Source organism: Lampris incognitus, chromosome 1 (assembly GCF_029633865.1).
Source record: "Lampris incognitus isolate fLamInc1 chromosome 1, fLamInc1.hap2, whole genome shotgun sequence".
In the NCBI taxonomy this organism is placed as follows: domain Eukaryota; kingdom Metazoa; phylum Chordata; class Actinopteri; order Lampriformes; family Lampridae; genus Lampris; species Lampris incognitus.
Window position 1 is genome coordinate 111,761,899 of NC_079211.1, and position 27,637 is coordinate 111,789,535.

Genomic DNA, 27,637 nt, shown 5'->3' on the forward strand with positions numbered 1-27,637 from the left:
AACCACTTTTCTCTGTATTTCAGATGATTCTGAGCATTTGGGGGGAGGGAGTTGGAGTGGGGGGGGGGGGTTTAGGGGCAGGGGGAAGGCGGTTAGCTGGCAGGATGAAGAGGAGGGAGATTTAGACGAGTGGATAACCAAACCGCTACATTGTAGCGGGGTTCTTCTAGTACATATATAAAGACAAAGCTTGGGCGTTCAGGTAGTGTAGCGGTCTGTTGTCTACCAACACAGGGGTTGCCGGTTAGAATCCCTGTGTTGCCTCCCAGATAAACAATTGTTGGCCCAAATATGGCCCACATCTGCAGTTATCTTACGGCCCACATTTGGCCTTGAATGACGGCGTTGACTCAGGGTGAGTGTGGCTGCCTCAACTCAGCCACACTTGGGCCACATTTGGGCCACACCTGGCCCACATAGTAGTATGTGCTGTAACCCAAGTCAAGCCCGGTTCATTACATTTGGGCCATGTCTAGCCCACACAACATTTGCCGTAACCCAAGTCAGGCCCGGCTTATGACATTTGGGCAACGTCAGGCCAACACAATAGTTGCCAGTGTTGTAACTGAGCCGTATATACCAATGTGCCCCAGATTAGGTCCCAAATGTGTCTGCTATCTGGGAAGCTTCATATTCTAGCAGACATATACTCATCTGTGTTGTACTGCACTTTAGCGGCAGTGGGAACCTGATGTAAAAGCAAAGGGCAGCTACATGTTGTGGAAATACTAGTAATATGTATAGAAAAAGGCAACACAGAGCAATAAAGGAGTCCTCCTGCCATTTTATTGCAAGCCTAATATGAACAAGGAGCTGACAATATGGAAGGGATTATTGGACAGGGATGTAATGTAGCAAAAGTACATGGATTCACTGGGTGTGTCTGAAAGGGTGATGTACTGGAAAATTCAAGAACCGACTTGGCATGTTTTTCAATCATCCCAGGACTGAAAAACCTGGGAAAATAGCAGAATTTTGGTATGAGAGTCTTTGTTTCCTTCATCTCATCTGCCCCCATCTTTAGCAAGGCAGGCAGGCAGGCAGGGAGAACAGCAGCGTATAAGCCGGCTGAAACAGATCACTGTCTCTCTGCACTTCTGGAATTAGAACATCACATCACACACTTAGCTGGCATCGTCCTGCAAGAGCCCCGGCCAGGAAGCACTAATTAGCAGCAGGCTCCGGCAGGTGAAGTGGAAAAGAGCAAACCATTTCCAGGGGAGAGATGGAGCTGTGAAGCTGTGCTGCAGGGCATTTGTATGCCTGCCACTGGTGCTGGTGTAGACCGGCAAGCAGGCAGACATGCACAGTATGTGCATGTGTTTACAGGCTTGCACACGCACATGCACGCACACACACAAACACACATAACAGCCCGATGGTTGGGTGAGTCAATCTGCTGGGGCACACCGTATGTCAGTACTGTACTCACAGACATGACTTTAAGACAGCATAAAGGGAGTGAGCTCCGCTGTTGATGGCCCAGTTCCTTCACTTTCACATCTGAGCCGGTGAATTGCCAAAGCTGTTTCAGCTCTTAAAAAGCAAAGAATATCAATCATTATAATGTCAGTTCATGATTTTTTTTTTATCGCCAGACTATATTTAGAATTGCAGGATAGCCAACGATGGATATTTTCCCAGTGCAGGATCCAGAGCATCCATAACACGCTGCTTTATATGTGTCAGCCCCGTACCCAGATAGCATCTGGATGTGGGCCACTTCAGGCAATGATGCGGCACTGATGGCCTTCTTCTGGCCCTGACAAAATGGATGTGAGCCTGAAGTGGCCCAAATGTATAATAGCAAATATGGCCCAAATATGCCAAATTAAATGTGGGCCTTTTTTTGGCAAAGATGCGGTGCTCTCGGCAACATGTAATCTGGATGTGGCCCTTGTGGTAAATGGTGAATATGGCCCAAATATCACAACACAAATATGGGCCACCTTTGGCAAATATGCAGCACATGCGGCATTGCTATGGCTTGGTTCTGGCCCGGATCTGGCAAACAGGAGTGCACCACCCAAGTGCCATCATTCCACGCGGTATGTGGGCCGGATGAAAGTGTCGGTGTGGGACGGGTCCGGGCCACAGCAATTTTGCTATCTGGGTAATATTCTCCGGAGAAGCTCTGGAGAATTACTGAGATCTGGAGGAGACGATCAGGTGGCAGAGCAGTGGCACCCAAATGAGCGGCCCCTGGTGTGAAATCAGCCGGTGTGAGGAGGGGAACCATGAGTGCAACCCACATCACGCGGGTCCTGTTTCATTCATGATGCTGCAGCAGCAAACCACCTGGCAGCGATGGCTGGCCTACGCTAGGGGTTTTTCTAAAAGTTAAGAAAAAAAAGTCGAAAAGTTTTGACGGTGTTTTTGGTGGAGTGCGGGGTCAAAGGTGTCTGGTTGGGAGAGCTGGCGTTGGAAAGTATGGGGGAGCTTCGTCTACTGCGTCCTGTGGGCCCAGGGACCATGGTGCTTGCCTGGAGCTGCGCCGAGGGCGGTCTGACAGGACGTGGAAGCAGGGCAGGCTAAGCTAACTGCTAACCCATGCAGACCGGCAGTTCTGACAGTCATCCTGGTGTTCGCTCTCTTGGACCGTTAATTTTTTTTTAATATATGATGGATATGTGTTCTTGTTGGTTTTGTAGTTTTTGGTAGTTTGGATATTTGTTTTTGTAGTTTTTGGGTGTGTTTTTGTTTTTTTGTTGCACTGCTGTGGGCCGGCGGAATCTATATCACCCCCAGCCAAGTACATGAAATGAAACGACAAATAAATGTTCCTGATTCCTGATTCCAGAAAGTTCTGGAAAGTCAGGTAATCTATATAGAAAATGGATTTGATAACTTTAAAATCTGGAAAGTTTGAGAAATGGCACAAAAAAAAAAGTTGGCATAGTTTTTAAATACATGGATATGTATTTCCATATCCAGGTGAATGTATGGCTGTGAATAACATCACATATTAAGTATTAACTGTTAACTTAAACATGACACTTGTTCTCATAAATGACAAAAAAAAATTCTCAAGTGAATAAAAATAGGTTATTTGAGTTACTGGGTGCCAAAATAATACAACTACTACTGATTGGAATCGATGAAATTCAAGTAAAGGCTGTTTTCTAATAAGCCATGCAGCATATAGGACTGTCGCTCGATGTTTCTCTGTGTACGTTATATTGAGTTCTAGCCTAAACTTTCAAGCACAGTCGATGGAGAAAATAAGGTCGGTGTAAAGCACCAGGTCATGAAAATAACAGGAACCCTGCTGCTCTGCGGCCACAGTGAGGGTTGCGTAGACGGGGACAAAGAGTAGTTCCAGAAGGCCACACTAGAGGAGAGAATACATCCATCCAGCCATTATCCAAACCACTAATCCTGCTCTCAGGGTCGCTGGCATGCTGGAGCCAATCCCAGCAGTCATTGGGCGGAAGGCGGGGAGACACCCTGGACAGGCCACAAGGCCGACACACACACACACACACACACACACACACACACACACACACACACACACATTCATGATGGGGCGGGGGGGGGGGTCACGAGCACCAACCTGAATAGTCTAGGGAGTCACGACTCAAAAAGGTTGAGGAGAACTTGTGTTACAGTGAGGTGGTGGTGGGGTAGGGGTTTAGCTGATAGGAGAAGGAAATGAAAGAGAGGAAATGTGAAAGAAAAAAAGAGAAGAGAGACAGAGGGAAACTGAAATGCAGAAAGAAATGTAGTGTGAAGGAGTTGGAGAATTAGAACGAGAGAGAGAGAGAGAGAGAGAGAGAGAGAGAGAGAGAGAGAGAGAGAGAGAGAGAGAGAGAGAGAGAGAGAGCGGCGAACCCTGCTGACTGCAGTATCGGGATGTTTAAGGACGGGAAGCCACAGTGGAGATGACTGGAGGCGTCACCATAGAAACAAAGGAGGCTTCACAGATCTCATTAGAGACAAACAAGCTGGAGACCAGGATGCACTGACTCGGGTGGAGGGAGGAGGGGGAGGGATAGCTAGGGGTGAGAGACTGAGGGAGATGGAGCGAGAGAGAGAGAGAGAGAGAGAGAGAGAGAGAGAGAGAGAGAGAGAGAGAGAGAGAGAGAGAGAGAGAGAGAGAGAGAGAGAGGAGAGGGAGTGGTTGGGAAGGAGATGGGTATTTTGTTCTTTGTGCCAGCAAGGAAAAGTAAGGATGAGAGAGAAAGAGAAAAAGGTTGATAAGAGAGAGATTTGTTTGAGTTAACGACAGACTGTGTGTGTGTCTTTGTTTGTCTGGGAAAAAGGGAAAGACAAAGAGAAAGTGGAAAGGAGAACTAACAAAAAGAACAAGAGAGTGAGAGGGAGAGGGAGGGAGGGAGAAAGAGAGAGGGGGAGGGAGAGAGAAAGATAAAGAGATCTGCCTCTGTAATAAGCTTGTTTTCCTGTGTTGTAAGACAGCAGGCTGAGACCAGAGTCTCCATATCAGCTGACTTGTGTTACAACGCGCTTTGTTGTGCTGCTGTTCAGCCTCCCTCCCTGCTCCTCTACCTGAACGTCTGAACAGGAAAGAGTAGAGCGATTAGCAGCTGGAGCCACTGATCTGATTTGTTAACACAACCCTCCCTGAATGAACACAACCCGTTTTCATACAGGAACTGTGTCAGCGAGAAAGAGACGCAGCAGTGAAGACACCAGACAGGACTTTCTCTTCTTCTGTGGTGTGTGTGTGAGAGAGAGAGTATATATGTAGCGAATTCGGGAGGCAGCCAGGAACCGCCGCAGCTGGGACGCTGCGACCCTTTAGTCGACTGGTTAACATAGTCGCCCGTGGTGCGGGAGACCAGGGTTGGCGTCCTGGCTGCGGCGGTTCCCGGCCGCACCCCCCCCCCCCAAATTCGCTACATTGGTGTCAGAAGTGGGATGGTGAAAGCGTGAGGCCATTGGAAGCGCGTGCGCCCAGATGCGTGAGGGAGCTGGTATGCTGATGCGCTTCCCAAACCAAATGTAGCGAATTCAGGGGGCAGCCGGGAACCACCGCAGCCGGGACGCAAACCCGGGTCTCCCGCACCACGGCCGACTACGTTAATCAGTCGACTAAAGGGTAGCAGCGTCCCAGCTGCCCCCAAATCCGCTATACATATATATGTGTGTCTATATATATATATATATATATATATATATATATATATACTACCGTTCAAAAGTTTGGGATCACCCAAACAATTTTGTGTTTTCCATGAAAAGTCACACTTATTCACCACCATATGTTGTGAAATGAATAGAAAATAGAGTCAAGACATTGACAAGGTTAGAAATAATGATTTGTATTTGAAATAAGATTTTTTTTACATCAAACTTTGCTTTCGTCAAAGAATCCTCCATTTGCAGCAATTACAGCATTGCAGACCTTTGGCATTCTAGCTGTTAATTTGTTGAGGTAATCTGGAGAAATTGCACCCCACGCTTCCAGAAGCAGCTCCCACAAGTTGGATTGGTTGGATGGGCACTTCTTGCGTACCATACGGTCAAGCTGCTCCCACAACAGCTCAATGGGGTTCAGATCTGGTGACTGCGCTGGCCACTCCATTACCGATAGAATACCAGCTGCCTGCTTCTGCTCTAAATAGTTCTTGCACAATTTGGAGGTGTGTTTAGGGTCATTGTCCTGTTGTAGGATGAAATTGGCTCCAATCAAGCGCTGTCCACTGGGTATGGCATGGCGTTGCAAAATGGAGTGATAGCCTTCCTTATTCAGAATCCCTTTTACCCTGTACAAATCTCCCACCTTACCAGCACCAAAGCAACCCCAGACCATCACATTACCTCCACCATGCTTAAGAGATGGCGTCAGGCATTCTTCCAGCATCTTTTCATTTGTTCTGCGTCCCACAAACGTTCTTCTTTGTGATCCAAACACCTCAAACTTGGATTCATCCGTCCACAACACTTTTTTCCAGTCTTCCTCTGTCCAATGTCTGTGTTCTTTTGCCCATCTTAATCTTTTTCTTTTATTGGTCAGTCTCAGATATGGCTTTTTCTTTGCCACTCTGCCCTGAAGCCCAGAATCCCGCAGCCGCCTCTTCACTGTAGATGTTGACACTGGTGTTTTGCGGGTACTATTTAATGAAGATGCCAGTTGGGGACCTGTGAGGCGTCCGTTTCTCAAACTAGAGACTCTAATGTACTTATCTTCTTGCTCAGTTGTGCAACGCGGCCTCCCACTTCTTTTTCTACTCTGGTTAGAGCCTGTTTGTGCTGTCCTCTGAAGGGAGTAGTACACACCGGTGTAGGAAATCTTCAATTTCTTAGCAATTTCTCGCATGGAATAGCCTTCATTTCTAAGAACAAGAATAGACTGTCGAGTTTCAGATGAAAGTTCTCTTTTTCTGGCCATTTTGAGCGTTTAATTGACCCCACAAATGTGATGCTCCAGAAACTCAATCTGCTCAAAGGAAGGTCAGTTTTGTAGCTTCTGTAACGAGCTAAACTGTTTTCAGATGTGTGAACATGATTGCACAAGGGTTTTCTAATCATCAATTAGCCTTCTGAGCCAATGAGCAAACACATTGTACCATTAGAACACTGGAGTGATAGTTGCTTGAAATGGGCCTCTATACACCTATGTAGATATTGCACCAAAAACCAGACATTTGCAGCTAGAATAGTCATTTACCACATTAGCAATGTATAGAGTGTATTTCTTTAAAGTTAAGACTAGTTTAAAGTTATCTTCATTGAAAAGTACAGTGCTTTTCCTTCAAAAATATGGACATTTCAATGTGATCCCAAACTTGTGAACGGTAGTGTATATGTTCAGATAATTGAAATACATATAAAATCAGCTCCAATGCCATCAAATGAAAGAGACAACATGGTACACAGCTCAACATTTTGTCCTGTATTCACATTACAGTTTGTGTGAAACCCTGCAGGAGCGTCTGCGTGTAGGTCTGCTGAACATGTGCAACAGGAGGTGACAGATGTGAGCTGCTTATCTACCTGAGATCTCTTTGTCAGCCAGCAGGGATAAAGAGCTGCTTATTACACCAGCCCTTTGAGCCCAAACAATACAAACCCTCTAACAACACACTGCCCCGCGGGGCATGCGCGACGCAGCAAGCCACCCCGCCACAGCGCGGGTGAACAACATGAAAAATAAATCAGAACACGACTTTATTATTTTTGGTGTGTATATCCTTTTCAACCGTCCCACTTTCATTGAAATCGCTCTAGTCTATGCATTTTCAAGCCCCCGGGCTGCCCAGGACGGCAGTGTTGCACAGACCCAACAGGCCGCCTCCTCTCCGTGCAGGCCTGCAGGCTGAGCTGCCCCTACAGTGTGAGGCCAGCCCGTCTGTGTGATGGACATTAAGTGTAAATCGATGCTTTGGGTTTTGTCCAGGTTGGGGCCAGTGCCAGTATTCAGGTAATGGATGCCAGCTCGACATAATGACAGGCCCCGCTCAATAACCTGCCCCCATCACCGCTGGCAGAGAGGCAAATAAAGAACATGGCCGAATAAGGTAAAAAATACTATTCAAGATGGAGCCTATCTATCTTGCCATGATGGGCGGCACGGTGGCACAATAGTTAGCGCAGTCACCTCACAGTAAGAAGGTCCTGGGTTTGAGCCCCAGGGTAGTCCAACCTTGGGGGTCGTCCTCTGTGTGGAGTTTGCATGTTCTCCCCGTGTCTGCGTGGGTTTCCTCCGGGTCAGGTGAATCAGCTGTACTAAATTGTCCCTAGGTGTGAATGTGTGTGTGTGTCGGCCCTGTGTGATGATCTTGCGGCCTGTCCAGGGTGTCTCCCCGCCTGCCGCCCAATGACTGCTGGGATAGGCTCTAGCATCCTGTGACGCTGAGAGCAGGATAAGCAATTTGGATAATGGATGGATGGACATCTTGCCATGAGACATTAGCTCCACGGGCTAATTTGAGCCTACTGTATTGTCCACACGGTTGTGTTCATTCATGCTCTCTTGCTGCAAGCTGGTTTTCCCAGCATGCCGTCTGGCTGGCTTCCCTTGCAAACGAGAGTGTGAGCACGGTGGCATGTAGAGAGACATGGCCCTGGCTCGGCAGAGTGGGTGCCTGGCTCTCCAGTGTCCCGACCCTCCCCGACAACGAGCTCTCAGATCAATCAGCTCCCCCCAGGAGGATGTGTGTGTGTTGTGTGTGTGTGTGTGTGTGTGTGTGTGTGTGTGTGTGTGGTGTGTGTGTGAGACGGGGAGAGGCTATGTAGAGACACCTCCAAGGCTATTGATCCAACGTCTCAGACACATTAGCTGGCAACCACTTAAAAAAAAACAACAGAAAGGCAACAAAACAACACACAATATACAGTTTCTTTGTCTGCCCCCTGTCCTTCGTCTCACTTCCTTCCTCTTCCATTTCCTGGTCCAACCGATTGAAAGTAGCTGGTGTCCTGGTCAATACGCAGGAGATTCTGGCCTCAGCGATAATGAGGAAACAAAGACTGGAAATGGGCCAGACATGGCCTTAGGCAAGGTCCAATCAAAAAATTGATCTGTCCTGCCGCCGTCACCGTTGCCACGGAGCTTCTGTTAAACATGGCACGAAAGCGGCAAACGGGAATATGAAAGACAAAAGCATTTGCAGCTAGTTTTCACAGATAGCCCATTTGCGTCTCAAAGCAGGAGATTTAGGGCGTCCGGGTAGTGTGGTGGGCGGCATGGTGGCACAGTGGTTAGCGCGGTCGCCTCACAGCAAGAAGGTTCTGGGCTCGAGCCCCAGGGGTAGTCCAACCTTGGGGGTCATCCCGTGTGCTCCGGTTTCCTCCCACAGTCGAAAGATATGTAGGTCAGGTGAACTGGCCATACTAAATTTCCCCTAGGTATGAATGTGTGTGTCGGCCCTGTGTGATGGCCTGGCAGCCTGTCCAGGGTGTCTCCCAGCCTGCCATCCAATGACTGCTGGGATAGGCTCCAGCTTCCCTGTGACCTTGAGAGCAGGATAAGCAGTTCAGATAATGGATGAATGGATGGATGGATGGATGGATGGTAGTATGGCAGTCTATTCCGTTGCCTACCAACACGGGGATCGCCGGTTCGAATCCCTATGTTACCTCCGGCTTCGTTGGGTGTTCCTACAGACACAATTGGCCATGTCTGCGGGTGAGAAGCCGGATGTGGGTATGTGTCCTGGTCGCTGCACTAGGGTCTTCTCTGGTTGGGAGGGGTGCCTGTTCGGGGGAGAGGGGGGACTGGGGGGACTAGCGTGATCCTCCCACATGCTACGTCCCCCTGGCGAAACTCCTCACTGTCAGGTGAAAAGAAGCGGCTGGAGGAGGCATGTGGTAGTCTGCAGCCCTCCCCGGATCGGCAGAGGGGGTGGAGCAGTGACCGGGAAGGCTCAGAAGAGTGGGGTAATTGGCTGGATACAATAGTGGAGAAAAAATCGGGGGGGGGGGGGAGTAGCAGATTTGGTAACTGCTGAGTTCTTGTAATGTAATGTGACATCATATAATTTTAAAAGCCACTGAACTTAAACTGACCAATCAAATTACAGAGGTGTTACGTCTTATTTGAAACCACAAGAGTAGCAGCCAGTTGCTGGGGTAGTAGTGCTTGTAGTTAGTGCATGCTGCTTGCTACTTTCAGCTACTGCCGCCGGCTAGCCCTCTTGTAGGGGGTGAAAAGAGGAGCCGAGTACGTAAGTCTCCTCCTGCCAGTACATAGCCTCTCCGTCATCCTCCTCGTGACCACACATGGTAACTGGGTACTTTGTGGTCCCAGGCCAAACTGTAGGGGAACTTGGAGCAGCAGTGGGCCCCAGAGAGAAGGCGCGCAGGCCCATCGGTGTGTGGACACGCCCTGGCATCTCTCAACCACTGCCCCAGCTATGGGCTAATAGCAACTAAGTCCTCAACGGCGGAGCGGGCGGGAAGATGGTGGCTGTGAGGAGCACCACAATGGCTGCAAAGGCGGAAGAAGGCTGCAGCAATCAAGGCCCCCAGTTGTCTTGGTCTCCATGCCACTGGATCCTGGCCTTTCTATGCCAAGGACTGTGTGGAGGCTGCCTGTGCACCAGCCTCCCCACATTAAAAGATTCCACGCACTGGCGTCCTCCCGAAAGGGAATCAGACCCAGTTCAGTCTTCTCATGACTTCAGTCATTGTCTCCCATAGCCTCAGTCATTCTCCCAGTTCAGTCAACTCGTCATACCTCAATTTTCCTGCTTTATTTTGAAGTTCTCACCTGTCTTGTCATATCAGTTCCTGCCCCTGGTTGTGTCATCAGTTAACCCCGTGTATCCCACACCTGTTCCCCATTCCCTGCTTGGCTCCAGCATATATCCTCCCCTGGTATCCCTGTTCCTTTGCCAGATTGTTAAACTGTCATGTGCTTCATGTCTTGCTTTCTAGCCTCTGCTCTGTTCATCTGTGACCTGTTACCTGCCTGTTTATTGACCTGATTCTTGCCTGCTCCTTGTTGGATTTGTGTGCCTCCCAGGCTTCATGGCAGGGAACCAAGTGTTACATCAAGTCATGTTGCAACCAAGCCAGTCCATTCCAGAGCCCGTCTTCCCAGCTCCTGCCAGCCTCCGGGGCCTGCCCAGCTACCATCTGTACCAGCGCCACCCATGCCTGTCCAGGCTCCTGTCCCCTCTTTGCCAGTGTTGTTACTGGCGGCTATTCAAAATGACATGTTGGTTCGGGTTGATACTCCTGTTTGTCTCCCTAACCAGAGCAATAGGAAGAAATAACTGGAGTAGGTCCCCGGGTGCTGCACGGCGGCTGCCCACTGCTCCTAGCTACATGGGTTAAATGTAGAGAGTGAATTTCATTGTAGTATATATATACAAATGACAAAGTGTATTCTATTCTATTCCTGCCTTCCAGTACCAGTCAGCAATACCTGCTCTGCAGTCACCATGCCGGCCTGCTGCTCTGGCCCTGTCGACTCCTTGCCAGCATGCTGTTTCAGCCCTGCAGTTTCCACACAGTTCTATTGTTCCAGCTCTGCAGTGGCAGCACCAGTCTGCAGATTCTATGCAGCCAGTGACACCACAGTCTGCAGTTCCTGCTCAGCCGGGGACCTCCCGGTCTCCTGTGTTGCAACAGAACCACATATCAGACCCCATTGTAGTGCCAGAACCTGCCCCAAAACCAGTTGTCACATCAGAACCTGTCTGAGAACCAGTTCCAAGAACAGACCCTGTTCCTTAGCTGACACAGTCCACCAAGCCCCCTGCTCCTTTCCTTGGCTGTCAGTCTAGCCTCCAGAACAACTGCAGCACTCCATTCTGGTGTCCTCGCTGTCCAGCGTCCCAATGTCCTTGCAGTCCAGCGCCAAGGTGTCACCGAATTCTGGGCCTCATCTGCCTGAACTTCAGCATTTCCGTCTGCCAGAGGTGTCCGGCTCCTGTCTACCTGAGGGGTTCCATCCCCATCGGCCTGAAGTTTGGGCTTTTTGTCTGCTGCAGGTGTCTAGCTCCTGTCCTGAAGGGTCCCATTCCTGTCTGCCTGAGAGGTCCTGTCCCTGCCTGCCCGAAGTAGTTGAGTTCTTGGTCTTTGGGTTCCTGTTTGGCTGTTACTTTTGAGTTTGCCTGGTTCCAGCCCTCCCAAGAAGGCCAGCTCCCTGATTCTTGTATTCCCTGTGGCCTCACCACCAGGGTCTGCAGCATTTCCAGTGGCGCAGCTTCCTGTGTCTCCTGGAGCTCTGCCACAGAGGCTTCACCAGCCCCACCTCCTATGACTCCTGAGGTCCAGCCTCCAGCTTCCTGTTTAACTATTTCCTGTTCCCTCAGTCCCAGGGCATCTGACCAGATCCCCTTGCACTCTGGCTGGCCACCCAAGTGCCACCTTCCTGGTTTCCTGCCATTTTTTTGACCTCCTAAGTGGCTCCACCCATTTATCCTGCCGTCGGTTCAGTCTCCTGAGCTGTCCTGCTCAAGTTGCCGGCCCCCATGTCATCCTCCTTAGTGGCTCCGCCAATTTGGTCATCCTCCTGAGCTGCTCTGCCCCTCAGTCCTGCATCCTGATCACCCTCCAGATTGGTTATGCCCATCGGTTCAGCTCCCAGGTCACTTGCCCCTGAATCCCTACTCCAGATTCCCTCCACCCACCCTGCTCAGCTTTCCTGATCGGCTTGTTGGGACATCTGTAATCTGTCCCTTGAGGGAAAGGGGGGGGGGGTCCTGTCATGATGTCTCCCAGTTCAGTCAGCTGATAACTTCAGTCATTTTCTCCCATAGCCTTAGTCATTCTCCCAGTTTCAGTCAACTCATCATATCTCAATCATTCTATTTGTTCTGTTTTTTTTTGAAGTCCTCACCTGTCATTACCTGTTTTTATTTTGAAGTACTCACTTGTCTTGTGTCACTTCCTGTCATCAGTCAGCCCTGTGTATCCCACATCTGTTTCCCATTCCCCGATTAGCTCCAGCACATATCCTCCCGTTTTCCATGTTCCTTTGCCAGATTGTTGAACTGCCATGTGCTTCATGTCTTGTTCTCTAACCTCTGCTCTGTTTATCTGAGACCTGTTACCTGCCTGTTTTGAACCTTGCTTGTTTATCAAACTTTTGATACTTGCTTGCTCCTTGTCACTTTGCCTGCCTAGTGCGCCTTTTCTGGTTTTGACCTTTGCCTGCCTCACCATCCCCTTAAGTCTTTCGCAACCATCATTGAACTGCCTCAGTCGTCTGCCCTTGGGTCCTTCTCCTGTATTCCTGTTACCCTGTTTACACCAGCCATGACACCCACAGTTTGACTTTTTTGCACCACAGTCACTATCTGCTCTGCTTTGCATCCTCCTTTCATTACACAAATTTAGGGACTTAACACCATCTGACACCCCCCCCCAGGTGCTAGTGTGGGGGAACACATACAAAACAAACACAGATCCAACCTTCAACCTCCAAAAAAGAGCTATACGAATTGTAAATAAAACCACTCAGAGAATCAACACATCCAGTTTTTCCATCCATCCATCCATCATCCAAACCGCTTATCCTGCTCTTAAGGTCGCGGGGATGCTGGAGCCTATCCCAGCAGTCATTGGGCAGCAGGCGAGGAGACACCCTGGACAGGCTGCCAGGCCATCACAGGGCCGACACACACACCTAGGGACAATTTGTTTTAGTACAGCTGACCTACATGTCTGTGGGAGGAAACCGAGGCACCCGGAGGAAACCCACGCAGACATGGGGAGAACATGCAAACTCCACACAGAGGACGACCCGGGACGACCCCCAAGGCTGGACAACCCCAGGGTTCGAACCCAGGACCTTCTTGCTGTGAGGTGACCGTGCTAACCACTGTGCCACCGTGCCTTTTGAACATGATTTGTATTATTTGAGTTGCTAATTTTTCACTTATATGTTGCCGATGATTTTTGTTTTGTTTTTTTTACTGCTTATATGTTTTCTTTAACATGTTCAATAAAAATTGATTGTTTGAGTGAGCAAAATAAGTGCAATGCTGGGTCATGGGCCTAGGATTGAGGGATACAGACAGGTTTCAGTTTTGTTAAGGCATCGCAGCTTGACAGTCAGTTGTAAAAATCATTAAAATGACAAAATAGTCACTTCATAGTGTTGTCAGCCATACTTCCTGCAGAAACAGACCTCTGTAGGATGACATCATGATGTGGTGAGTCACACAGCTAATGGCCTAGTATGAGCTCAAATACAAACACATATGTGGGTATACTACATCTACGTATGCTCACACTCCTCTACCCACATACCAACACGCACACGTGTAGCCACAAGCACATGCGGAATTTATCTTGAACCAAATGTGTTTGGGCGTTTACGAATATACACATGCAAACACACTCACACATACGCAACCAACCGGCCATCTTTTCTATGAATGTTGTCCACACACTGGAATTACAGTAGGCAAACTGCCCGACAAAGCCCATGCTGACTGAAACCTTGCTAGATAAATGAAACAGCTCTAATTCCAGTGTGTGGCTAGATGTTGCCTCCTCCATTCAAGAAGGGCCAGTCTTGAGCCTCAAACCCAGTGTCTGGCTGAAGCAGGGCTAGCACTCCTGTCACTGCAAGATAACCGCTTAGCAAGCCGGCCAGTTGGCTTTGTGCACCCTGGCCACTTTCATTTAAACACGAGCGACCGTTCCAGTTGGTTATTATTATGGAAGCCATTGTGAAGTGTTCAGATGGTGCCCGTGAGGCCTGTAGTATCAGCACTGACTACTGCAAAACTGACCGACTGCCTCTTTTCGTGAGCTGACCGATCAAGGAACAGACAATGGGAAGCGGTGAGAGGGATATGATAGGATGTGGTCATTAAAGCAGTGCACATTAACTCCATCTAATTCCTTTGATTGGATTAATCTTGGGGGGGGGGTTGATTATACTCATATGGTGTAATAAATCATCCTGATTAAGGTCATAGTCCAGAGTACACCTACACTCAAAAATGATCAATTTCAAAATAAGTTCAAATAAACCTCCATTCAAAATCAGTTTGTCCGTATTTCTCTTGCCAACTGACTGATCCCCAAAGCAAAAACCATTCAACTGTGTGTGGCACTCTGATAAATTCAATGAAGGGTTATTTACAGTACAGGACAGTGTCATCGGAGCTGGTAGGGATTTTAGTACCTTGCTCAAGGACACTTCAGTAGTATCGATGCGTGCCTAATGGTGTTACTTGTCTCAAAGGCCTGCTCAAATCGTCTGCAAAAGGGGGCGTCTGTTTAGCATAGCGGTTTATTCCATTGCCTACCAACACGGGGATCGCCGGTTCGAATCCCCATGTTACCTCAGGCTTGGTCGGGCATCCCTACAGACACAATTGGCCATGTCTGCGGTTGGGAAGCCGGATTTGGGTGTGTTCTGGTCGCTGTACTAGCGCCTCCTCTGGTTAGTAGGGGTGCCTGGGGGGGGGAGACTGGGGGTAAAAGCATGATCCTCCCATGCACTACGTCCCCCTGACAGAACTCCTCAGTCAGGTGAAAAGAAGCAGCTGGCGACGTCACATGTATCGGAGGAGGCATGTGGTAATCTGTAGCCCTGCCCGGATCGGCAGATGCAGAGGGGGTGGAGCAGCGACCGAGACAGCTTGGAAAAGAAGATAATTGGCCAAGTACAATTGGGGAGAAAAAGGGGGGAACCCCCCCCTCAAATGCTTTGCAAAAATCACTGTCATTATTCAAGTCAAAGGACAGCTGACGACATTGAAAGGCACTGATAGAAAAAGCTCCTCCATTGTGTTAGTGAAACATTAATGCCTCTATCAACTCCATAGAATTGAAAAAGGAAAAAAAGGTCCACTGATGAGTTTCAACCCAAGCAAAAGTAATCACTTATGTTAGATTATGGGAATGCAGATTACAGATTACAGAGAGTTGATCTATGCCAATTAGCCAAAATATTAAAACCACTGACAGGTAAGTGAAAAACGTTGATTATCTCGTTACCATGGCACCTGTCAAGGGGTAGAATATTAGGCAGTCAGTTCTTGAAGTTGATCTGTTGTAAGCAGGAAAAATGGGCAAGCGTAAGGATCTGAGTGACTTTGACAAGGGCCAGATTGGGATGGCTAGACGACTGGGTCAGAGCTTCTCTAAAATGGCAGGTCTTGTGGGGTGTTCCTGGTTATGCAGCAGTCAGTACCTACCAAAAGTGGTCCAAGACAGGACAGTGCTGACTATGACAGACAGGTGTCCGAAAACACAGTGCATCACAGCTTGCTGTGTATTGGGCTTTGTATCCGCAGACTGGTCAGAGTGCCCATGATGACCCCTGTCCAACATCGAAAACGCCGACAAATGGCACTTGAGCATCATGATAGTCTGTCTGGTTTAATACAACAGTGCATCTGTGTTTGTCTGACGGAAGGATGATGAGGTTATTGTCCTTACTGAGAGTCAGGAGAGCATTCCTCTCATCTCTGCTGATGTTGGATGGCGGTGCCTTCGTATTGCTGAGGCAAGCTGTAACCTTCGTCCACAGTTGCTCTGCTTCCGAGTCCGCGATTTTGTTGTTACAGATTGCCGATTCTGTGGTTGTGGTCAGTTCCACTCGTGGCGTGACAGCAAAATTCAGCCCCTTTGCCTATCTATGCCTGGGGGAGTTGTCTGTCAGACAGATTCTTCCCCAACTTGTCCATCTCTGTCTGTCATTGAGGGTGCTGTCCGTTGTCTGCCGATGTCTCTGATGTGTAGCAAGTAGGCCAGACTTCTTTTGCTGCCTGGTTTTCTGCATATGAAACCGATCGTTGGTTTTGGTCGTTATGCCACTGTATTGTTTATAAGGGTGGGGGTACCTTCAGTCAGTTGAGACTTAGGAGGTGAGTGATGAAACGTTTCTCCCACCAGGTGAACGGATTCAACTTTCTGTGATTTCCTTACCTGGATTATTGAGCTTGCACTACCCAGTATAAGTCCCCATTCACCAAGAAGAACACCAACTTAAATGAATAGCTTCAAGAGTCACACCACAACACAACACAAAACAAAACATTGCATCAACACAGACATATACAGTGCAATATTCCTACAGATAACATCACATATCACATATAATAGGCAAAGTGCAATAAATAAATATGGAATAAATATGGGAGACATATCACATTACAGCCAAGATACTCGCATCACATCACGGTACAGTGCTCTAAGAGGTGGTGGACCTGAATGTTCTTAGAAGTGTGTGGGGGAAACAATGTTTTTAAAGCGCATGGTTTTTGTACTAAGTGACCTGAGATGCCTACCGGAGGGAAGAAAGTGGAACGAATTGGAACAATTGATTACTCCAATTGCCAATTCTTTGTGAGTTTTCTTTTTTAGCAGACAAACAGTGAGGAAGACTAAATACCTTGGGGAAACTTTCCCACTACTTCGATTTTATGTGTTAAAAAGAAGACAGCGGGACACTGGCTCGGTTTGTATTTTCCTGATCAATCAAACTGGAATGAGTGCGTGAAGCCGTTATGGTGCCTTGAATTCAAAAGGTTGGAGAGGACGCAAGAGAAAAGTCAGGGAGCAAACTGCTGAGCAAACCACCCCTCCTTGGGTGTAATAATCAGGAACAATCTATTGTAATTTTTTCAGGTATTTGCGTACACAAAAGAAACGAAATTCCGTTTCACCCAACCCACGCAGTGCGACACAAAAGACAAAAACACACATCCAAAATTCCAAAAAATGACACCACCAAAAACATACAAAAACAGAGAGAACAAATCAACAAAGCAACAAAAAACACAAACAGTTAACAACACAGTCCACTCAGTTCAACACAGTCCAAAAATTCCACTGTCCAGAGAACGAATGCCAGCCAGGATGACTGTCGGCACTACTGGTCTGCATGGGCTAGCAGTTAGCTTAGCCTGCCCTGCTTCCGTGTCCTGTCAGACCGCCCTTGGTGTTACCTCTTCGTGTGCAGCTCTGGTCAGGACTGTGGTCCCTGGGCCCACAGGACGCAGCAGACCAAGCTCTCCCAGCTGATCCAGCACCAGCTCTCCAAGCCATCAAATGAAGTCAAAGACATAGACAAACACACTGCATGGACGGTACTGGGTGAGACCGCCGCAAACATAAGTTTGCGCCGCCATCTTTCCACACCGACACTGGCTGAGGCCGCTGCAAACATGAATTCGCGCCGCCACAATAAGGTAATGATATCATTTTAATACTAACATCACAGGTAGCTGAAATTCTACTGTGGCCCCCAACCCAGAAACACAGCACCTTTTACCTGTTCACAGTATGGTAAGAATAGCTTTTAAAAAGCACACTCTCACAGAAGAACAGTTAGTGAACCACAGATCTATTTTGATCTCTTCTATTGTTTATTTCTACTCATAACATTGCAAAAGCTGAACATAGGTGTTTCCCGATAGAGAGCATAGTTTTGTATCCATCCATGTGATGATCTTGTGACGTTGTACCTGTTCACACCCCATCACATTATAGCATTACTTGGCCTCTTTGTCCAGTGCATTGAATTCTTCAGCTCTTGTTTGCACAGCTTCATGGATTTCAGTACAAACAGTTATAATCTGAGATGCCCTTCATTCAACATTTAGGTAGTTCATTCAACATTTAGGTAGTCACTAAAAACTTCAAACAAGTTTCGCCTGTTTGAGACGTGGGAAGATGGTGGCACAAATTCACATTTGCAGCCGCCTCACCCAGTACCGTCCATGCAGTGCCTTTGGCCACATCTTCATTTGATAGCTGGGGGAGCTGGCACTGGATCAGTTGGGAGAGCTTGATCTGCTACACCCTGGGGGCTCAGGGACCACAGCCCTAATCAGAGCTGCACCCGAAGAGGTAACACCAAGGGCGGTCTGACAGGACATGGAAGTGAGGCAGGCTAAGCTAACTGCTAGCCCATGCAGACCAGCAGTTCCGATAACACCAAGGGTGGTCTGGCGGTGGCCTCGCTTAGCCTTGGCTGTGTTTTAGTGTCACTGGGTGGAGTACAGGGAGGTGTGTCAAAGGTCTCTGGCTGGGAGAGCTAGCATTTCATCACCTGGGAGAGCTTGGTCTGCTGCATCTGGTGGGCCCAGGGACCCCGGCCCTGCTGGGGCTGCACCGGAGGAGGAAACACCAAGGTCGGTCCGACAGGACGCGGAAGCGGGGCAGGCTACGCTAACAGCTAGCCCATGCAGACCAGCAGTTCTGACAGTCATCCTGGCCGGCATTCGTCCTCCTGGAGAGTGGAATTTTTGGACTGTGTAGCACTGAGTGGACTGTGTTGTTAACTGTTTGTGTGTTTTTCTTTTCTTTTACTTTGCTCTCCGTTTTTGTATGTTTTTGGTGGTGTCGTTTTTGGGAAATTTGTGATGTGTGCTTTTGTCTTTTGTGTCACACTACTGTGGGCTGGGTGAAACTGAATTTTGTTTCTTTTGTGAAAGAAATGACAAATTGTTCCCGATTGTTCCTGATTCCTGGTTTCAGTTTTGCAAGGTTGTATAACAACAAGGTGCAAATGAACTTCAGAATTCAATACAGGTCCATCCTGAGAGGCAGTGCTCCTGACAGCCATGGCTTTTGGTAGATTTCTGTTCATACTTCCCTTTCAAAAAATGGCATGAATGCTCACGCCAGCCGGTGGGAAGTGAATCTGGATGAATGTTATGGCTGGACGTTCTCCAAAGGCCATCGGATGATATGCAACATGGCCAGCACAACTGCTCCAAAGGATTTTTAAAGGGAAGACTGACTTGAGGGCTGATGAGCGATGGCTCCAACACTGCTTGGCCATGAATTTCCAACTGTCTGAACATAAAACAATTTAATCATCCAATAGACAGCACAGGTTTCAGGAGTTGCTGTCCTGTGCAGTTTAATTTTATCACCCTACATACATTTGTGCATAGAGCGTAAGCAGAGGAAGATAAATCCTCAGCTAAAAGGTGCTGTGTGCCATTAAACATGAATCCTGGCTGCTATCATGCAATGATGTGCATAACAGCTCACATCCCAGCAAGCAAGACCAATTCAACACCTGCACCTGCACTTAACAACTTATACTATATATATATATATATATATATATATTATTACTTATATGCAGCACGGTGCCGCACTGGTTAGTGCAGTCGCCTCACAGCAAGTAGGTCCCGGGTTCGAGCCCCGGGGTAGTCCAACCTTGTGGGCCATCCCGGGTGGTCCTCTGTGTGGAGTTTGCATGTTATCCCCGTGTCTGTGTGGGTTTCCTCCGGGTGCTCCGGTTTCCTCCCACAGTCCAAAGACATGTAGGTCTGGGGAATCGGCCATATTAAATTGTCCCTAGGTGTGAATGTGTGTGTGTGTGTGGGCCCTGTGATGGTCTGGAGGCCTGTCCAGGGTGTCTCCCCGCCTGCCGCCCAGTGTCTGCTGGGATAGGCTCCAGCATTCCCGCGACCCTGAGAGCAGGATAAGTGGTTTGGATAATGGATGGATGGATGGATGGACTTATCAAATGCCCTCAGTAGAAATCATTTGCTGCGATGGCTCCCTTGTCTGCTAAAGGGACTGTGAGAGTTCGAACCAAGGCTTTTGGGGGACGGGATGTCAAACAACAGCGACGACAACTCAGGCACCCAGTTCTTGTTTTTCTGAATATAGAAATCTTGGGAAAATCTTTTTTTGGAGTGGGGGGCGGGTACGGGAGTCGGGGGGTTGTATACGCCATCCTCCTTGTTTCAATCAGTACCATTCAACAACCCCTCCTAATATTTGCTCGTATGCATCAAACAGGCTGACATCTGACACAGCAACTTTCAGGTGGGGGAGGACAGGGATCTACTATTCTTGTGAATGTGAGATAATGCTAGACACTTCACAGCTAACTATTTGTAGTAGAATGTACAATACGCCTCAGGTAAAGTATACCGTCTCACACACTCAGCACAACGCTCTTCAAAAAAGGATGAAATGCACACTCTCTCCAGCTCGGCTAATTCATCTCCAGTGAGACCTAATCAATTATGCATTTATTTGTTCCACTGCCTTCCTCTTCAGAGGGAGGCCGATTAGACAGCCTCCTACTGCGTGAACTGCACTGTCCATAGCTCCTTGAGATATGAGGTGGGTCTGTGCATTAGCCCTGACCACAGCACCATCATCATCATAACAGTCATCCTCGAGATCATTATAACCCTATTTACATCAATATGCAAGCCCCATTAAGCAATAATATCTAATTGGCTCGCACTGGGCCTCCCATTCAGGACAGATATATGGTCGATAAGAAAACTTGAAATGTGCAATGAACAGCTAAGCTGACCGTAATGGTCTTACATTAGCAGCTGAGAGAAGATATATATATATATATATATATATATATACATACACACACACACACACACACACACACACACACACTATATATATATATATATGTGTGTGTGTGTGTGTGTGTGTGTCGATAATTTCAGGCTAAACTAAAATAATGGTTTGGATAGGACCCTACTTGAAAAGTTTTTTGTTTTTTGGGTTTTTTTTGGGCGTCCGGGTAGTGTAGCAGTCCATTTCCTACCAACACGGGGACTCCACGTGTATTGGAGGAGCGACCGGGATGGCTCGGAAGAGCGAGGTAATTGGACGGGTACAATTGGGGGGGAAAAAGAGGGACAATCCCCCCTCCCCCAACCAAAAAAAAGGTATATTTCTTTTCTTTTTTACCTGTTCAGCGAAACCTCCTCACGTGTGTCTTCAAAAGGCCTGCAGCACTGTGCTGTGTCCCAGAAGCTTCACCAGCACCAGCACCAGCAGCCTCAGTGGAAACAGCATTTGCCAAACATGGAGCCCCACCAGTCTCCTCTGTTGGTTTAGACGAAGGTGTAAATGCTTCACCGTGCTGAAAGAGAGCCGAGGCTCCTCTGATGATTTTCATAATCAATTCCATTTATTTCTGTTGCAAAGGACCTGGCGCTCCGCAGTAGCAGTAACTTTACTGCAGCGGTGACACTAAGTGAAATAGGATTTAGACGATACAAATGACAATTATTCTAGGGGTCCTCTTTGTTCTGCAGTTGTTGGTTTCATATTTCAGTCTATCACTTTCCCCGAGAACACACTGCTGAGCTATTAAGGGTGTGCTGCCAAGATTAGCTGGAGCGACTTCCCCGCGGCATATCACACCTCATCAGGCTTTCTGCAGTCCTGTGAGTCTGACAGCTGAGCTACACCGACACTACACTGATGCAACACCAGCACTACACCAGTACTACACTGATACAACACCAGCATTACACCAGTACTACACTGACACAACACCAGTACTACACCAAGATTAGCTGGAGCGACTTCCCCGTGGCGTATCACACCTCATCAGGCTTTCTGCAGCCCAGTGAGTCTGACAGCTGAGCTACACCAGTACTACACCGGCACTACACCAATACTACACCAGCACTACACCGATACTACATCGGTACTACACCAGTATTACACCGGTACTGACAAGCAAATGAAAGTGCAGCACCAAACCAGGCTCTTGCTTAAGGACATGTAACTGTTGCAAAACAGCCTAGTTATGATTTCTTTTTGGCTAAAAAGTAAAAAATAAATAACCTGCAAATGACAACAAAAACGAAAGGAAGATATGAACAGATTAATCTGATTATGCATAAAAGGGATATCTCTCAACCTGCTCAAGCAACTCCTTCACAAAGACGATGTTGTTAATATTCTACTGATGATGAAGATGTTGTGAAGTTGAAAAACAAAAGGCACGGAGGCTTTGGCAGTTGGTTGTGTCAAAATGATCAGTAGAACACTAGAACAGACCAGACTGCAACCTGAGGACCAACACAAGCTGGTTTCATAAGTGCTGCATTCATCAGTGCCTGAAATTCATCATCTAGCAGCTCTGAAACATAGAGGTCAAATCTGGAATCATGTCTCATTTTCCCAACCCAAGACCTTATGGGTAATAGGGGTGTAAGAAAACATCGATACACTCGAGTATCGCGATATTATCTTTTGTGATACTGTATCGATTCTCAAAACCACTATATCAATTTTAATTGGTTACATGTAAAGGTTCGTGATGAACATTTTGTGTTGTGTGTAACCCCACGACCGCTAGATGGCGGTGTTGTACTCTATCTTCAGCCATTTGACTCTTCCACTACAACCCAACAATGTAAACTGAGACAGGAAGTAGCATAAGCACCAAGAACACAGGCCTATGAAATCGCAATATATCACCTTTCTTACAGTATCGTGATATATTGAATGGTAACCCTGTATCGTGATGCGTATTGTATCGCCCGATTCTCGCCAATACACAGCCCTTATTTGTAATTCATCGAAAGTCTTTTTTTTGCCATTAATTATATAATGAGGGCATGGAATATATCTTATTTTGGTTACAAATTATTTAGAATAAACTCATATCACTATTCAACCAAGCAGTACTGACACTCCGCCATGAAAGTGACAGCCTGGTGTGGGGTGGCGGGTGGATGTAAGGACAAGCAGTGCCAGGGAGCCCGGAGCCGCTGCTGCTCTGATCCAGCCCGCTGCGGTGGATCTATTCACTCTGAGCTGGGTTCAATACATTATTGATCCGAGGGGTGAGCAGAGGGAGGCAGATATTAGCAACTCCCTACATCTTATTGGAACACGGTAGCGGTCTGCCCTGCCCGACCCCCCCCCCCCAACCCCCGGGACCTAAATTCATGTTCTTTCATTCATGTGGCCCACTGTATCGGATTAGAAGACCATGAGAGATGGCCCGGGCTCACGTCCTAAGACCCGACATGTGTGCTGCTCGCTAGGATCAATTGATGGCATGTTCTCCACATGAGACACGCCCTGAACCCCTCCCCCCCCACATATATCTTTACAATGTGTGTGTGTGTGTGTGTGTGTGTGTGTGTGTGTATGTGTGTGTGTGTGTTCATCTTTCAAATAGTGAGCTGACTGTGTCAATGTCTAACACCGTGTGATCTTTATAAACGAGCTCCGTCTTGGTAATCGGCGATAAAGCACTAATGACCGATTGCAATTAGCCGCTATATAGTGCATCCTGCAGGGAATGGGCACGTCATAAAGTGATGATATGCTATGTCGGACATAGTTAATGTGTGTGTGTGTGTGGGGGGGGGTACATAATTACATAAATATGCTCATTTGCATGGTGCAGCGGGCCATTCAGAACGAGCTCACAATGTGGCTCGAGCCTTCACTGTTGCAGCACGGCCGTGATAAGATGTCCAGATCGCTGCTCTAATGGCCCCCATCCACCACCCAGCGCTTCAATTATGGTTATCATGTCAGCCAGCCCGGCTCCAATTTAATCATCCCCGTCTGCCCCCCCCCCCCATCCACACATGGTGGAGGAGGCCATGACTGCATACACCTTTAGGCTGCGACAGTCTGTCAATAACCCTCACCTTAGATGGTTAATACACAGCCCTCAGAAGCACATGCTGCACACACACACACACACACACACACACACACACACGTGTTGGTACTCATACCGACAAAAGTGAAAATCACTTTTCAAAATTAAAATGTTTGCAGTAGACAATTACAGATAATCCTCATTGCAGATACTATTCACGTCTCTCTCCCTCCCTCTCCCTCCCTCTCTCACTATCTCTCTCCTCTCTGTCTCTGTCTCTCCCTCCCTCCCTGTCCCTCTCTTGCCTTCCCCCCTCCCTCTCGCCCTGTCTGTCTCTCTCCCTCTCCCTCCCTCTCCCTCCCTCTTTTGCTCTGTCTCTCACTCTTCCTCTCACTTCCTCTCCCTCTCTCGCTCTCTCCCTCCCTCTCTGTCTCGCGCTCTCCCCCCCTTTCTCCATCTCTCCGTCTCTCTCCGTCTCTCTCCCTCCCTCTCTCTCTCTCTCTCAGTCCCTCTCTCTCTTTCTCATGCGCGCACACGCACGCACGCACGCACGCACACACGCACGGACGCACACACACACACACAAACACACACAGCTCACTGTTTCAGCAAAACCAGACTCATCCTGGGGACGACACTTATTATATTTCCAACCAATTGCTTCCCCTTTTCAGTGAGCAGGACCCAGAGATTTGTGACTTCCAGTGGGTGGTGGGGGTGGAGCCTTTGTTTATTGCAACGAGGCTTCTGACGTAAGCCCCAGTAGATGGGCCAAATAAATCTCTGAGCCATTAGGTTCTACAGACCAAAGCCCGTCCCTGGTGACCCCCACACAACGACCCAGGGCCTCTCCGGCGCAACAGCGTCCTAGTCACTGCACACCCTCCTCTTCCTCCCTCCCTCCTCCTCCTCCATCTGCACCCTCCCACTTCCCAACAGCACCACCCTTCCTGGAGGAAGGCAACGCTGTTTTTCTTGTTTGTATCAAAGCCTAAAGACCACCTCTGCAGACTTTCAAACACCACGTGGTTAGCAACCGGGGCTAGTCCATTTCAAAGCCAAATTAGTTGTATGGGCAAATTATTCCAAAACCTGTGTTGTGGTGACACAAGTGTTTACTCTAGTTCCCCTGATAATTTGTTGTTGTGCTGCACACAAAATGGTTGCCTTAAAGGGTTTTCTCCACATATGAATTATAAACCAGGTTGCCTTATGGAGATCTGGGCGTGCTTACACGGGATGTGACTGTGCTGCCACTCAAAGCGGCTCGGCTCAACTATAGCACCAACATTAGAAATTCAACACTCTCAAACACACACACACACACACACACACACACACACGCACACACACACACACGTGTGTGTGGAGTAGTTATATGGGCCATTAAGCCAGTGCTACTTACCCTGTTAGGACGACCACAAAGTCCATTACATTCCAGCCATTACGCAGGTAGGAGCCTTTGTGGAAAGCGAAGCCCAGGGCGATGATCTTGATGCCGGCCTCAAAACAAAATATTCCAATAAAGTAGGGCTCCGTGTCATCCTGTCCAGAGGAGAGAGAGTGGCGATAAGTCAACCCAGATAGCAACACTGCTGTGGCCCAGACCCATCCCACACCTGACGCTTTCATCCGGCCCACATACCACGTGGAATGATGGCACTTGGGCGGTCCGGTGTTGTTTGCCAGATCTGGGCCAGAACCAAGCCATAGCAATGCTGCATGTGCCACATATTTTCCAAAGGTGGCCCATATTTGTTTTGTGATATTTGGGCCATATTCACCATTTACCACACGGGCCACTTCAGGGTCACATCCATTTTGTCAGGGCCAGAAGACGACCATCAGTGCCGCATCATTGCTTGAAGTGGCCCACATCCGGATGCTATCGGGGAAGCCATCACACTATGGTGAAACGACTTCCATATAAAATACACTGAAGTTATTTAGCAGCCCCTGATATCCAGACGAACGAGTTTTACAACGGAGTAAAGTTAATGTGGCAGGGCAGATCTGCTGATGACATCCCATAATAATAAGGCGTACAGTCATCAGGGCCAAAGCACTGGATGGTAAAAAAAGAGATATTCCTGTGACCCTGGAATGTTGACGTTGAATAAAGGAGAGTTAAATGAATACATAACGAGGCATGAAGTTTGGGATATGATGACACATTCCTGCCCTGGATGTCAACGCAACAGCTCTGCTTGCGTCATGAGATAATGAAGGTGACGTCGGTCGGGGCTCCTGAGCATCAGAGCTGCAGGTGTGGAACAAGTTAGGTGACGATTTGAGAATGTCATCATCCATACACGTCTTTACAAAGAAATTAAAACATAAATCAATTCAGAAATATACTGCTGACTGATATGCTAAAAACATGCTAATTACAGGGCTGGGGCTTTAGATTTATTTTTGTCTTATTTTTCTTTGTAGGTTTTACTTCTCTTATTTTTCTTTCCTTTGATATTTATGTAAATTACTTTGCGTAAAGTACGGGCCCCCGTCCATAAGCTCTGCTGAGCTTCCTTGGGACGTCCCTTTTCCCACCATTTTGTGTATATTGTTACGGGTCTAGATAGATCGATGCCATCGGCTATCCACTAGTTTACCTTAGATACACATGACCCGCGCTCAGGAACATGTTACATCACTTTGAATATACTTGGCTGCACTGAGCAACTCGTGTGTGTGTCATTCTTTATAAGATAGCCTACTGAAACATGGTGTCAGAAGTGGGAGAACTTATTTCTTATTTTACTAGCTCGCATGTTTAAGTTTGTAGGCCTGAGTAGGTCACATGTCGGAGGATTCCGATTCAGAGCAAAGTACTTCTATTGAAGACGTTGTCACAGAGGAGCTAACGCTAGCATTACCGGCGCCGATAGCATCACATACAATGGCAGCTAACGTGAATATTCCACCACCGTCCCCGATGAGCTTCACAGGCGATTGGAGTGTCAATTGGGACATTTTTCGGGCCGAATATGAAGACTACGTCCTCGTCACGGGCATACTTGGCAAGGACAAGAAAATACAAGCGGCTACTCTAAGAAGTGTGATGGGAAGTGAATGCAGGCATATTTACCGCCACAATCTGAACCTCTCAGAAGATGATCAAGGGGATCCTGACGCCATACTGAGAGAGTTGGGGAAATACTTCAAGCCAGCAAAAAACACAATATACGAGCAGTACATTTTCGGGAGTTGCAAGCAGGAGGAAGGAGAATCGTTTGATACCTTTGTGACGAGACTGAGAGAGAGGGCAGCAACCTGTGAGTATGGACAGTTGAAAGATGAAATGATCCGTGATAAGATAGGGAGTTGCAAGCGAGGCCGTTAGGCGCAGGCTGTTGAGAGAGAAGGATTTGAACATGGTCACAGCTATTGACATGTGTCGCGCAGCAGAGCAAACTGACATCCGTATGAGAGCAATGGAGTTTGCAACAACACCGCAGCCGGAGGCAGTGCATGCCGTTGCTAGGCAACCCAGACAAAACCAATGGAAACAGAGCAATCCACCCAGAACAGCAGGAGATGCAGGCAATTGCAAATATTGTGGCAGCTCGCATTCAAGGGGCAGAGAGCATTGCCCGGCCTTCAGGAAACAATGTAGGTCATGTGGGACACTTAATCACTTTTCTAAAGTGTGCTTAAAGAGCAAAAAGGGGCATACTGAGGGCAAGGTAAACTGTGTGGAATACACAGAAGAACCCCCAGAGCATAGTAATGATGCAGATGATCTGTACATGTTTGAGTTAATCGGCGCAGTGCACACCAAAGGAAAGAAGTGGTTTGTGACTCTGAAACTCCACGACAAGCCACAACAATGTCAGCTGGACTCTGGAGCCACCTGCAATGTAATGGGCTTTCAAGACAAGAAAAGGCTGG

General features: G+C 47.9%; 1 protein-coding gene across 1 annotated transcript in view; it reads right to left on the bottom strand.

The window, feature by feature from the left end:
• The window catches only part of cacna1ba (calcium channel, voltage-dependent, N type, alpha 1B subunit, a), a 269,201-nt gene that overhangs the window by 235,645 nt on the left and 5,919 nt on the right, over positions 1-27,637 (bottom strand). The window contains 1 exon segment of the mRNA XM_056281288.1: positions 25,152-25,291. Coding sequence (XP_056137263.1) covers positions 25,152-25,291 — 140 coding nt within the window.